At 34.8% G+C, this 14,663-nt stretch overlaps 1 protein-coding gene across 1 annotated transcript; it reads left to right on the top strand.

The window, feature by feature from the left end:
• Window positions 1–9,637: 9,637 nt before the first annotated feature.
• Window positions 9,638–14,132, top strand: LOC141343541 (lysine-specific demethylase 8-like). Its single transcript, XM_073848492.1, has 7 exons — window positions 9,638–10,096; window positions 10,724–10,896; window positions 10,974–11,106; window positions 12,424–12,471; window positions 13,315–13,464; window positions 13,553–13,645; window positions 13,743–14,132. The coding sequence occupies exons 1-7, from the start codon at window positions 9,638–9,640 to the stop codon at window positions 13,905–13,907; spliced, it is 1,221 nt and encodes a 406-aa protein (XP_073704593.1). The 3' UTR covers window positions 13,908–14,132.
• The last annotated feature ends 531 nt before the right edge of the window (window positions 14,133–14,663 follow it).

Raw genomic sequence — 14,663 nt, 5'->3', positions numbered from 1 at the left:
AGGTTGTTTGATTGATTTAAAAAAGCAGCTCTATCCACGTTGCATGAATTCTTCAGATTTGGACAAGCCACCTAATTATTTAAAGGGGAGAAATGCATAAGGGAAAAAACAATCAATAACAATCTATATACATATACATGCATTTAAATATGAAAAATACCCTAATTCTAATACAAAGGTGTACGCAAGGTCACAAGGAATGGAAAGCCCTGATCATGTGATGTGATGAGATATGATGACACTGTCACTATGCCCAGAGTTCACCTTTTATCCAGTGTTTGAACTTTATAAGTACTAGGACTGAGCTCAAGCTGTGGAGCTCTTCCTCAGAAGCACAGGCTTTCTGTCTTACAAAAAGACACAGTGGGACCACAAAAGCACTTCTGCAGTCTGACCCAAGGCCTCCTCCCTGCTATTTTAAATTATTTGAAGTGTTGAATGAGCAGATACGGTCTTACCGTACATCTCTAAAGTGACAGACCTCTGTTTCGTCCATGTGTGGAGCTTTAAATCATTACTTTGGACCATTCAAAAGTTAAGGGTTGGTAAGAAAGTTTCTTTTTAATGTAAAAAAACTGTAAAAACATTACTGTTGTGACATAGCAGCACTTCCAAACTATTCCCAACAACACCTTAAATTTAGATTCATACATCTAAAACTGGTTAGATCAAGATTGCCTCTTTCTTTTGTATGGAGCAGCCTTCAACTTTCAACAAAACAATAAGCTGATGAGTTTCTAAAGAAACGGGTTTCTTTTTAGTCATTTTTAAAATCAAAATATGACTTGCAAGTGACTTGCAAGAAACGCAATACTTCAGCAACTGAAAAAAAAACATTGTGCAATTTCCACACTTCATTAAGCCACATTTTCAACTGTGCTAATAATAAAAGAGGTTTCTACAGAACCAAATTAGCATAATAGAATGATTAGAGTGAAAAGGTTTTCTAGTAACCTGGAGTAATGGATGCTGGAAATAGGGTTTTGCCATTACAGTCAAAATTAAAATTTTACAATATATGAACATAGAACTTTATAGTGTATGAAGAAAACTGTTATTTCCAAAAGTTATAATAATCTAGAATTCATTATTACCATTTTTGAAAGGTATACAGTAGTTTTAATCAATTAAATGCTACCTTGGTTAACAGAAGAACTGAAGCAAAAAAAAAAAAAAAGGACAGTGTTGGTTACCACAAAAAAGAAAGAAAACATTTCTACAGAAAACATGACAAAGCTCAAATCAACAAAGACAGATAAATGATCTGAGGATTCTCAAATGCAAACTGTGTTTTGTTTCAAGAGAGCAACTATGCATTTGTGTTGTGTTTTACTTTATTTTTTAAATATTCATTCATTCTTAATTCATTTAAAATTATTTATCATTTTATTCTTCCATTTAAAAAAAATTTCTATTGTTGTTTAGTCTTATGCCTGAGAGGTTTCAAGGGCTGTTTTGTCTTCACGAATAAGAGATATGAGAGAATGTTTATGCAAACTCAAGGTTTATGAGATGCTGTTGTGAATCAGTTTGGTATAACACTTTTGTGTTCTTCAGATGAATTTAGTGTCTTGCAAAAAAGTTCCCACAGGTACATTTTCGTCATGAGATCAGGTTGCAAAAATTATGCAATTTGATTTTAACTACTTTTTCTCACTAGTTTACTTTTATGTAACGCACAGTATTTATTGAAAGTGTCTGTACCTCTAAGAAGCGGAGAAGCCCTTCATGCGGTTCTTAGTCCAGTCTGCAGATCTACAAAAGCAAGAGTTAAATTTATTCATCATGAGTATATAAAAGCTATAACAAATGCCTTTGAACAAAGCGCAAAAACATCACCCATAAATTGCTATGCCTTGAACCAAATGTTGTATTAACACAGAAAAAACATGACAAAGCTTAACTCAGCAAAGACAAATAAGAATCTGACGATGCTCAAATACAAATTGTGTGTGTTTTGTTTCAAGAGAGCAACCATACATTTATGTTGTTTTACTTTCTTTTTAAAAATTAAATGTATTCTTCATTCATTTATAATCATTAGCATTTTATTATTCCATTTAATCAATTGTGTTTTTTTATATATTTTTTCCATTGTTGTTTAATCTTATGACTGTGTGGTTTCAAGGGCTGTTTGTCTTCATGAATAAGAGATATGAGAGTATGTTTATGGAAACTCAAGGTTTATGGGATGTTGTTGTGAATCAGTTTGGTTTAACACTACTTGTTGAATTTGTATTTTTTGAGCAAAGTCTGAGATCTGAAACATACACAACTAAAACTATTTAATAAACTCTGCTTTTTTCCATCACCACTTTGCGTCTCTAGTTTCTGCTCTTCACTTTCACTGGCTTTATAAGTCAACTTTTAATAGCGTTTTGTGTATTTTGGGTACCAGACAAGACCTCCTGTTAACAGGGTTTAGATATTAGACTACTTTGCTGACAAGTAGTTCTGTTACTAGACAAAACGGATATTTTCTGTCGGGATCGTCTTATCTTTCACCATCCAGCTAGGTTCATCAACAATATCCCGTTGAGTTCAGTTAGAAATCTTAGAGTAAAGACCACATTGCAAAGACAGCATGATCATGAAGTTCAGGCCCTTCCTAATGGAGCATGCTATACAACTTTGCATTTAGGCCTTTGTAATTTCTAGGCTGGACTATTGCAGTGACGTTCTGGCTGGACTTCTATCATATGCAATGAAACTTCTACAAATGATTTAGAATGCAGCAGCATGACTAGTCTACAAAATTAACCAACCCTTTACTTTTAAACGGTAGTAAAAACAGGGTAGTACCCTGGTATCATATAATCTGGAAAACTCAAAAGCATCAAAAATAAATGTATATATTTCTGTGACTGCAGTTTCTTGTGACAAACGTTCTGATTTATGAGATATAGGTTACACTACTGTGCCAGCACATTTAGAGTTGACGCTTTCAATCTGATATAGTTAATATCACACAAAAAGTACAGTTGTTTCTCCAAATATCATCACAATTGCAAATGTGATAATGATTTTATAAAATGGTCCAATAGACAAGAAGTTAATATTAATTGACTTACAGGGGGCAGATTTTTTGAGCAATGTTGCTTGAGCATTTTCCCATGGAGAAAGGGCAACACATTTCTATTTGGATACTTTAGATTAGTCGTGGGACTTGTGTTTCACCTGGTTGCCCGCTGACGGCAACATTCCCCAATGTTGCCTGGGAACATTGCTCACAAAGTTGTCCCATCTATCATCACCTTTACATTTAAGCAAGTTCCTGTTTTTGCTTTATTTCGTCAACGAAGATAGTTTTAGTTTTAAACCAAGCCACAGCAGAACTGTTTTACATCTCTGAGCAACACACAATGCAGGTTGCTCTTTTGTGACTAACCTTCTCAGTTGGTCGTGGAAACACATAATTTGTCTACGCTTTTAGTTTTTTGCTACAACATTGAATTAATCAATGCATGTTGATGAACTTTTATCCTAGTTTTTATCATAGTTATCACATGATAACGAAAGTGGTTAACATTCAACCCGTACTTTTTCATCAGTAGGCTTAGTACTATTTGTGATTTGAATTTTGTGAACAGGAGTTCCTCTTTAGATTTTATAAGTCAGGCTTCGAAAGCTTTCGATTTCGCAATCTTGTCACGTTTTACAAGAAAAGATAATTGTCTGTTTTGCTTACATCTATACACCTTTCACTTTTTAATACTAAAACAAAAGATGGATTCATTGTTATTCTTAATTGAAAAGCACAACAACACTAAAACAGTAGGCTAAAATGACAAATTAGCTTACATATTATTTATTAACAAAAAACGAATGAGGCATGGCATACACCACATGCTGTATTATATACCGACTATTAAATTACAGAACATTTAGCAAACACAGAGGAATCAAATAAATGTAAAAACAAATATTTATGTCGCACCTTCGCACTCGTGCTCTACACATGAAGTGCTCGCACTGAAAGTGCCTCTTTTTACCTGATCAGTAAAATCTTACTCCTGCTGCAATGTGCCGAGGCTCTGCAATGCACGCTGTATGGAGCATACGCTCTGGAGCAGCACAGACCATGCACTTGAACAAATGCAACCACATTTGGTCACAGTCTAGAGCCCTGCAACAGTGTTTCGTTACTGAATAAATCAGCCATTTGACCGAATCAGTTGAATGAATGACTCACTCATGTAGTGATTTGCTGCCACCTGCGGGCAATTTTATATGTAAATTATATTTTCCCTTTTTTTTTTCATTTACAATCATTTAAAATATCACTAGGGTTGTTCCGATTCCGATACTAGTATCGGAAATGCCGCCGATACCACAAAAAAATCTAGCATCGGAATCGGCGAGTACTTGAACCCACGTACCGATCCGATACCATTTTCTTAAGATATAAGTTATTCCCGCTAGCAAATCAGAAGCCAGTTCTTCTTCGCGGCTTAGAATGCAAACAGTGTTGCCACAAGCAACCACTGTTTAGAGCAGCGAAGAAGAAATACAAATGTGCTAGCAGTTTGTCCGCTAAAACGGCAGCATGTCTCATATGTAGGGCTTTATGATTTCTGCGATGCGGAAAACACGGACGGAATCGCGGAATCCAGTCAAAATGGAATTTACAGTTTAACGCGGAACGTCACGGAATTTGTCAAAGTTTGATGCATTAATCAAAGGTAGTTCGTTACACTTAAATCAAATCGTGATATGGACTAATATTAAGCCGAAAACCGACTGTTTAAATATGAATTAATGCATGGTTCTGTGTTAATGAATTGTACAGGCGTGGTTTGTTTACTCCTTGTACTGAAGCGCGCGGGACACTTGCGGTAATATTAGGGCTCCAGACTGTGACCAATTTTTCTGCCAGTGTTACTAATTTTCGTGAGCGGTCACACTGGCGCGACCACCGCGTTGTTCAACTCATAAGCTCTGCCATTTCTGTCTCAGATGAGAAACATAAAATGGCATGCGAAACGAAAGTGAAACTAACACGACATGTTTGAGCTGCTCAGCGCTGACCTTTTATCAGCTTGGACTGCAATGCAAACAAACTTGCACAAACCCCGAACAGCTTTATTCGGGAGTCAACGTTGATTTTGCAACACTGTTACTGCTGCGAGATGCAGTGAGGAGCATTTGAAAATGCCGCACAATGAATAAGGTTGCTGCGAGATCTAGTGAGAATCTTTCAAATTCTGGCCAAAATTCTCTGTTATAAACAGGGCTGATGTACGTCAGAAAACCAGATTAGTAATACTAACTATATGAAAAAATATTACTGTCAAATGTATGTCATATAATAAAAATACTCTAGTTCACTGTATATATCACTGTATGTTTGTTTTATTAAGGAATAAGTCTGAAGCACACAATAAAATAATTTATTAGTATTATCTACAGCTGTATATACAATTACACACCCAGGTATCGGATTAGTACTCGGTATCGGCCGATACCCCGAGCCCAGGTATCGGAATCGGTATCGGGAAGGAAAAAAGGGTATCGGAACATCTCTAAATATCACTACTGAACATTTTGTTTTTAAAACATCGAAACACTATTTATGCATTTGTAACTGCAGGTAAAATGCATTCATGTCCTGCATTAAACACCCAATGTAAATGCATCTAAATGCCATTTTATATGCAGAATCTGTGCATTGCAAACACAAATTTTGTTGATACTGATTAAATTTGATTGGTAACAGCCCTATTTTGTCCTACTATTTACATTTATTGATTAAATGTAACAATTTGAAACAAAATATAATGCATACATTTAATTAGGTTAGCTTTATAAAAATAAAAATGCCACTAAAAGGTGAAACTTTTTTTTAACTAACTGGAAAAGTTCATTTCTGTTACTCCAGCAGAATATGAAGAATACCAAATGTTTTAAAACCAGCTGTCTATGACAACCCTAAACATGCCAAAAAACCAGCACAAAAACCCGCTCAACAAAATCTAATTTTGAAGTCGTGTAAATCCAACAGAAACAGTTATCGTTCACAAGTGTGGACACAAATATAGTTATATTTATAGTTATCGTTATCACTCTTGGTGTAAACAGGACTTAAATGTAAGAATTTGACACAAAAGATGATGCATACATTTAATTAGGTTAGCTTTATAAAGATAAAAATGCCACTAAAAGGTGAAAAAAAAGTGTCAACTAATTGGAAAAGTTAATTTCTGTTACTCCGAATTTCAGAATAAGAGGAATATCAAAGGTTTTGCGATTCAGCCATCTATGGCAGCCCTAAACATGCCAAAATACCAGCACAAAAACATGCTCAGCTAAACCTAATTATCGTTATCGACAAAATTCCAGAAAATATCGAGATTATTTTTGTCATTATGGCACTCTCCTCCTTTCACTCATTCTCACGTGTCTACATCAGCCTGAGGTCAAAACGTGAGCAACGCCTTGTGCTGCAATCACATTCCAGCGGGTTTTCACTCATTGTTCGTAGCTGGTGAAATGATCTTCCCACCCACATATTAATTGCCAGCTGAAAAAAAAATGCTTTCACTTCTTCTTAAATCCTCCCTGTTCTAGCTTGTGCTTTTCTGAACAATATCAGAAACATTGCATTAATAGCACTTCTTGTATTTATTGCTCCTTTATGATAAATCGTTTATTGTATTCCTCATGTGTAAGTCACTTCAGACAAAAGTGTCTGCTACATATAAATGCAAATGAAAATTGTTCTGGGCACATAAATTGTCATCTAGCTGTACTGTATCATAAAAAAAATACTAGGAATGTCATTAAAGTCTGTTTAATTCACAAAATTATGCGGCAAGATTTACTAAATTCATAGTTGTTCAACAAAAAGGAATTATTTTTGTTTTCATACATTACACACACACACAAGATAACAAATGCAGTGTTCACCGCCATTAAAATCTCTTGTAAAACCACACGGTGCCCCCCTAAACACACTCCTTCACAGATCATCTAGCTGCGTAAACATCTGATTCTTCAACAGCTGCCTCTTTTCCACAGAGCAGTCTGCTCAATGGCCATGGGAGAAATCAAGGGTAAATTAAAAACCAAACAAAGGCTGTCATTTAGGTAACACGCAAAACAGATTACCGCATCAACGAGTGTCCTTCCCAATTCTAGCGGTCAATATTTGCTCCACATTACCTGCTCTAACTCTTCCGCAGCCACGCTTATCTAAAAGATACAGCTGTATTACATGTGCAGCGTCCAATCAAGTGGCCTAGTTTGTAAATAGGCATGTTGACTCAGCAGCAGAGGGTTATGAACACATCAGCAGAACACAGATAATCACTCTTTTCATTATATCATGCTGCAACCTTTTTTTTCCTTGGGAAATTTAAATATTTCTTGAGGCTTATGGTTTCAGATCATTGTTTAGCCCTTCACAGTGCACCTCATGAAAGCATATTTGTAACTAGTAATGAATTATTTAGTAGCTTCTAGTATTTTACATAATACAACACAGGGTTAACAAAAGGTCATGCCTGTGATACCCATTTTACATATGGAAAACATGCCTCAGATAAATAAACAATAGTAGCCTACTTACAGAAAATACACAAAAGAACACATTGCATGTACTTGAAACAACCTTGGCTGTTAGGAGTTGCAATTAGGATTTGCCAAAATACTAAAAGTGACAATATAATTATATTTATCTGTCAGTTCTCAATAATTATCATGCGAGAAAATCATTGTCTATTTACTGTCTAGATGCTAGGCCTACTGGAGCAGTAAACAATAAATGCCAAAGGTTTCCTCTTAATTTGAGGCAATAATGGGAGCTGTTTATTTATTGGTGTTTCAGAAGAGAAACAGATATTCTATATTACAAATTAACATTTATATCATCTAATAAATAAACTGTTTAGAAATGAAAGGTGAGCGATGTGAACGTTACAGAACTTCCGCCGTCGAAATAGACAGGCCAGTTTTTCGACGTCTTTCTTGGTCAAACTATCGTTCTTTTTTACCTGTCAAGAACTTTTTGGTCTTATTTTCTGCGTGTTCCTGTTGCTTTTAGAAAGTTTTGTATAAGCCATCGTAGGAAGATGTGAAATTGTAAACATTTCGCACTCTCATTAATAAAAGCCGCACCAAGTTCATCGGCTGCGCTCTAAAAACTTCCGTTTTCCCATATATGGACTATCCGCTGTGAACGCGCAAAATGATTGACGTGCGCCTTAAAAGTCTCCTGATTGGCTAACAAAAAATCTGTCCGCTGTATTTTTTTAATAGTGATATACACTACCAGTCAAAAAATTTTGAACAGTAAGATTTTTAATGTTTTAAATAAGTCTCTTCTGCTCACCAAGCCTCGATTTATTTGATCCAAAGTAGGTAAAGCAAAAATAGTAAAATTCTGAAATATTTTTACTATTTAAAATAACTGTTTTCTATTTGAATGTATTTTAAAATGTAATTTATTTCTGTGATCAAAGCTACATTTTCATCATCATTACTCCAGTCTTCAGTGTCACATGATCCTTCGGAAATCATTCTAATATGCTGATTTGCTGTTCAAGAAACATTGATTATTATTATTAACAATATTTAAAACAGTTAATATTTTTTTCAGGATTCTTTGATGAATAGAAAGATCCAAATATCAGCATTTATCTGAAAATAAAAGCTTTTGTAACATTATACACTATAATTAAAAGCTCGGAGTCACAGCATAATTTTGTATTATTATTATTTTTTTCGGAAAGAAATTACAGAAATTAATGCTTTTATTTAGCAGTTTTATTTTAGTTCTTCTAAACGTTCTATTCATCAAAGAAGAAACCTGAAAACAAAGCTGTTTTCAACATAATAATAATAATAATAATAATAAAAATAATAATAATAAATTATTTTTGAGCAGGAAATTTGTATATTAGAATGATTTCTGAAGTATCATGTGACTGGAGTAATGACGCTAAAATTCAGCTTTTAAATCACAGGATTAAATTACATTTTAAAATATATATATTTAATTAAAAACTGTTATTTTAAATAACGTTACTAACAATATTTAAAAAGTGTGCCGTTTTTGCTGTACTTGGATCAAATAAATGCAGACTTGGTGAGCAGGAAAGACTTTATTAAAAAAAAAAAAATTTTAAATCTTATTGTTCAAAAACTGACTGGTAGTGTATTTCAGCCTTTAACTTCTGAAAGTTAACTTTCAGAAAACATGAAAGATCCTTCTACTTCCGCATACAAATGTTTTCTAAAAACATTCTTTTATACTGTATGTACATCACTTACTAACCGCAATGAAATAACACTGACAAGGGAATTCGTTTCGGAGTGGAACGTTATTCATCTTCTATGTTTCCAACCGGACATTGAAACCAAGCACTGTTTACATCTGCTTGCGTTAGTGCGTCTCGGTTTAATACTTGTATTTTTTATATATATATATCAGTTACACATTTCTTGCGTAAATGACGCTAGTTGTTTACCAGTGTTTTTAAACGGTGTTTATTATTTAATATAACGTTTAATATACACCAGCTCGGTATATCAATACCATGAGCAGTAGTTGTGTCTCTCCCCAAGCAAGTAAACCATTTCTCTGTTCGCCTTTCATCAGAAAGCAATTCCAAGTGATCTGCAAAAGTTTCTTCTGCTCATGGCTCCAACCTGGACTGATGTTCGAGCTGTTTTGCCCTCGACAGTATCTGAATTCCCTCTTCACTTTAGCGAAAAGATTGAGTTGAGTGTGTTGAAGGTTCTTGAGCTGGCTAGAGATCAGCTGTACAGTGCAACAGATTGCTTAGCTTCTGCTGAAAAAGCTCAGGTCATTATTGATTACTCCTGGGAGAAGCTCAACACTGGGACATGGAGAGATGTGGACAAGGAGTGGAGGAGAGTTTACTCTTATGGCTGCTTATTCAAAGCCTTAAGTTTATGTCAAGGAGATCCATCTCAATACAATATCCAAGAGGCTATTAAAACATGTGACATGGGTTTGTTAATGGGAGCTGCCATCATGGACAACATTCTGCAAAGGCTTGTTGGTGTCTTAAGAATAAAACTAAAAACGAAGAGTCCATACAAAGCAGAGAGGAGTGAAGAAACCTGTTCAAAGGTGAAGTCATCTCTCATAAAAGCAAGAAATGTAAATATTTTTAAGCAGCTTTTATTTTTTATGTTTTCAGTCAAATTTTAATTAAGGAATTATTTGTGCAATTTTAATGTATATGTAGTTTTTATATTTCTATCTGTTTCTAATTTAACCTTCTTTTTTTGTTATTATTTTCTAACAAAAATCATTTATGAAATTATATAATGTCTTGGTATAATTATAAAATGTGTATAATTATAATAATTCCATAATTCTCAAATATTATTGCTATTTTTTGTAAAGAAAACCTAACATTTGATACAATTGTGTGGATTTATTTAATTAAAAAATATTTAAAATACATATTTCATTTTTAATTAAATAAAATATTAAATTATACATTTACAAATATATATTTTAAATTATATTATTATTATTATTTGAAATTATAAAACTTAATTTTTGTTTGTTGGAATTAGTGAAAATGTTGGCAGGGAAGTAGAATTTACTTTCATTGTATTTATTTATTTTTATTTAGGTTTTGTCCTATTTAACTTAATCATGTCATCCCACAGCTTAGAAAAATAGGACATGTCATCTAATAGCTCATTCAGCTGTACATTATTCACTTACAAAGCTTTCCTAAAACAGAAAATGAAACTGGACTGTGTCTCCGAGCCTGTAATAAACCCTGCACAAGCAGTGCCCAGGATCCATTGCCCATCCCTGGAGCGCTTCAGATCAGATTTCCTGGCTCCTCAGAAGCCTGTGATTATAGAGGGAATAACAGACCACTGGCCGGCCTTCACAGAGCATCCATGGAGGTACTGACAAGTATGCATTTTTAGATTTTATCTTCTGAAATATCTGTACACTAACAATACTGTACACTCTCTCTAAGCATAGACTACTTACGAAGCATCGCTGGCTGCCGGACGGTACCTATTGAAGTGGGATCCAAGTACACAGATGAAGAGTGGTCACAAAAGCTGATTACAGTGAATGACTTCATAGACCGCTACATTATAGGAACAGTAAGACTCATTTCAGTTTCATTTTATTGTAAGATACAGGTTTTTGCCTAGAAAAGCTGTAAACTATGGAAGCCCGTTTTCTGCCACTGAATTCTGACTTATTTTGTCATAATTTTTTTCTCAGAATTGTGATATATAAACTCACAATTGCGAGTTATAAAGTCAGAAATGCAAGACATAAACTGAAAATTCTGCAACTTTTTTTCTCACAATTGCAAGTTTACAACTCACAATTCTGACTTGTTTTCTCACAATTGCGTAATATAAGCTCACAATTGCAAAAAAAAAATTAAGTTAGAATTGCAAGATAAAACAATGGCATATCTTTTTTCCCTCACAAATGCGACTTTTTTCTTGCAATTGGGAGTTTAATACAAACTCGCAGTTGTGAGTTATAAAGTCAGAATTGCGAGATATGAACTCAAAATTGTTATAAAGTCAAAATCGTGATTATAAACTCGCAATTGCAAGTTGTAGTCAGAATGCTGAGATATTAACTGACAATTCTGCGACTTTTGTCTTAGAATTGCATGATATAAACTCACTATTGCGAGAAATGAAGTTAGAATTGGGAGATTTTAAATCTAACTCTTTTTTTCCTTGCAAAAGTTTTAATAATACTGACTTTTTTCTCGCAATTGTGAGTTTATATATCACAATTCTGACTTTTTCCTTAGACTTGTGTGACATAACCTCACAATTACGAGAAATAAAGTTAGAATTGGGAGATAAAACAATGGCAATTATTTTTTCCTCACAAATGTATCTTCACAATTTTGACTTTTTTTCTCACAATTGCAAGTTTATTTCTTTCATTTTTTTTCTCAGAATAGTGAGATATTAAGTAATAATTCTGTTTAATTGCAAGCTATAAAATCAGAATTGTGTGATACAAATTTTCATTTGTGAGTTATAAAGTCCTAATTTGACAATTCTGACGTTTTTCTTTTAATTGCGTGATATAAACTCACATTTGCAAGAAATAAAGTCAGAATTGTGAGATCATTTTTAAAAAATGCCATTCTGGCTTTTTTCTGCCAAATGCAAGCTTGTATCTCACAGTTCTGGCCTTTTTTTTTTTTACACGATTGTGAGTTTATATTTTGTAATTCGGACTTTTCTCAGAATTTGTTTATATCTCACAGTTCTGACTTTATAACTTGCATTTGCAAGTTTATATCTCACAATTCTGAGGAAAAAAGTCAGAATTGCAAGATAAAAAGTTGCAGTTACCTTTTCTTAAATTTTATGCAGTGGCAGAAACAGGCTTCCATATTAAATGGTCTATAATTGTTGTTCTTGGTTATTTTCTTACAGGCAGAGGATGGAGTGGGATATCTGGCTCAGCATCAGTTGTTTGATCAGGTCAGTTGTATTTCTTTTTGATGCTGCTAAAGGGCCAGAATCTACATGCTTTGGCTTTAAAGGAGTAGCTCACCATCAGGCCATTGAAGATGTAGTTTGTTTCTTTATTAGAAGAGATTGAGAAATTACATCACTTGCTCACCAATGGATCATCTGCAGTGAATGGGTGTCGTCAATATGAGAGTCCAAAAAACTGATAAAAAGATCACAATAATCCACACGACTCCAGACCATCTTGTAAAGTGAAAAGATGTGTGTTTGTAAATCCATAATTAAGATGTTTTTGCTTTTTAATCATTCGTAACCATTGCTTCTGGGTTAATAATAATGCCAATCCATAATAACACTTAATGTACTAGTTTCCTCTCATGTCAAAATCCACCGTTATATTTGTTTAAGACTGTTTTTCACTTGTAAACGGTGCTCGATCTATGCATATTTTCTGACCTGATTGAGACGTAATGACCTTTTCAATAAATAAATCAATATCATCAGATTGACTTTAGTACATTTGAATTACTTGCATTACTTATTGGATTACTGTGATAGTTTGTATCAGCTGTTTGGACTCTCATTCTGATGGCACATAACACAGGATCCATTGGTGAACCAGTGATGCAATGCTAATTTTCTCCAAATCTGTTTCAATGAAGAAATAAACTCGTCTACATCTTGGATGGCCTGAGGTTGAGAACTTATTTTTTTTTTAGCAAGTTTTCATTTAATTTCATAATTTCAGGTTGCACTATGGCAGTTTTCTTAGACTTGGAATTATACTAATGGATACTAGTGGCATCATGCAAAACCAATAGCAGTAACTTTGGCTGTTGTTCATCCTGATAGGTTCCAGAGCTGAAAGAAGATATTCGCATCCCAGACTATTGTTGTCTTGGAGAGGGAGATGAGGATGACATTACAATTAATGCCTGGTTTGGGCCTGGAGCGACTGTGTCTCCTCTCCATCAGGATCCTCAACAGAATTTCTTGGCTCAGGTAAACAAGAGACAAATGGTTCATTTGGCATTGAAAAAGCAAGGCTTTTGTTCCCCCTGTTTCATTGCATTCTGGTTTTGGATGTCAGGTGGTTGGAAGGAAATACATACGACTCTACAGCCCAGATGAAACAAAAAATCTCTATCCGCATCAATCGCAGCTACTGCACAACACCAGTCAGGTACAAGCCCTAATTTATGACAGCAGGTTTCTTGTTGTTAAAATGTTTTAAAATAATCACACATAGTCTAAGTTTGAGATTGTTTTACCACCACCAGGTGGAGGTGGAGAATCCAGACCTGGTGAAGTTCCCAGACTTCTCTAAAGCCTCATATCAGGAGTGTGTTCTCAAGCCCAGAGATGTCCTCTTCATCCCTCAACAGCATTGGCATTATGTGCGCTCTCTAGAGCTCAGCTTTTCCGTCAGTTTTTGGTGGTCCTGATTTGTACAGAATAAAACATAATGGCCAGTGTGTGTCGTCACGTTTTGTATTCTTTTTTGTACCAATGGAAAATTTGCTACCAGTTGTAGGCTGTGTAAGGTTTTCGAAATCATTAATTAAAGTGGGCTTGTAGCAATTAAACAATGTTATTACAGCTGTTTCGATTAAAGTGAAGTGTAAAAATTAATTAAAAGTGTCAGTTTGTGGAATTACATTTAGATTCACTCACACTGCATTAGATTTTGTGCAGCGTTGAGTCTTATAACCAATTAAACGCATTTCTGTTGAACTTAGGAACGCATTGGCCAATCAGAGGCACTTAGATTACTGGTAAGTGCATGCGCTCGTGAATTCCCTCATCATGAACAACACAATGCAGATACAATGTAAATAAAAGATTAGGGATGTAACGGTATTGTAAATACCGTCGTACCGCAATAGCAAATTTTTTCGATACTACCGTGGTCGCATGACTCGATAAAACGATAGGTCTTCTGAGAAAAGTTTGCTCAGGCGAATGGAGTGAACGGGAGATAGCGGGAACTACAATTCCCATCAGCCCAGGCGTGGCCATCATCCTTTGCGGTCTGTTGTCGCTACAGATCCAGTAAGATGCCGTTCACATGTCACGTCTTTTGCGCGCTCAAGTCCGTTATTTCAAATGTAGATGCGCGGTATGCGAGCGCATAATGGAAGCGACGCTTTCTTTCTATCCAAACCGCTCTGTAGCTTGCGCTCCCATGGCATCTGCCGTTG

The sequence above is a fragment of the Garra rufa genome, chromosome 1, assembly GCF_049309525.1.
Source record: "Garra rufa chromosome 1, GarRuf1.0, whole genome shotgun sequence".
NCBI classification, from domain to species: Eukaryota; Metazoa; Chordata; class Actinopteri; order Cypriniformes; family Cyprinidae; genus Garra; species Garra rufa.
This window is presented reverse-complemented; position numbering and strand designations above follow the sequence as displayed.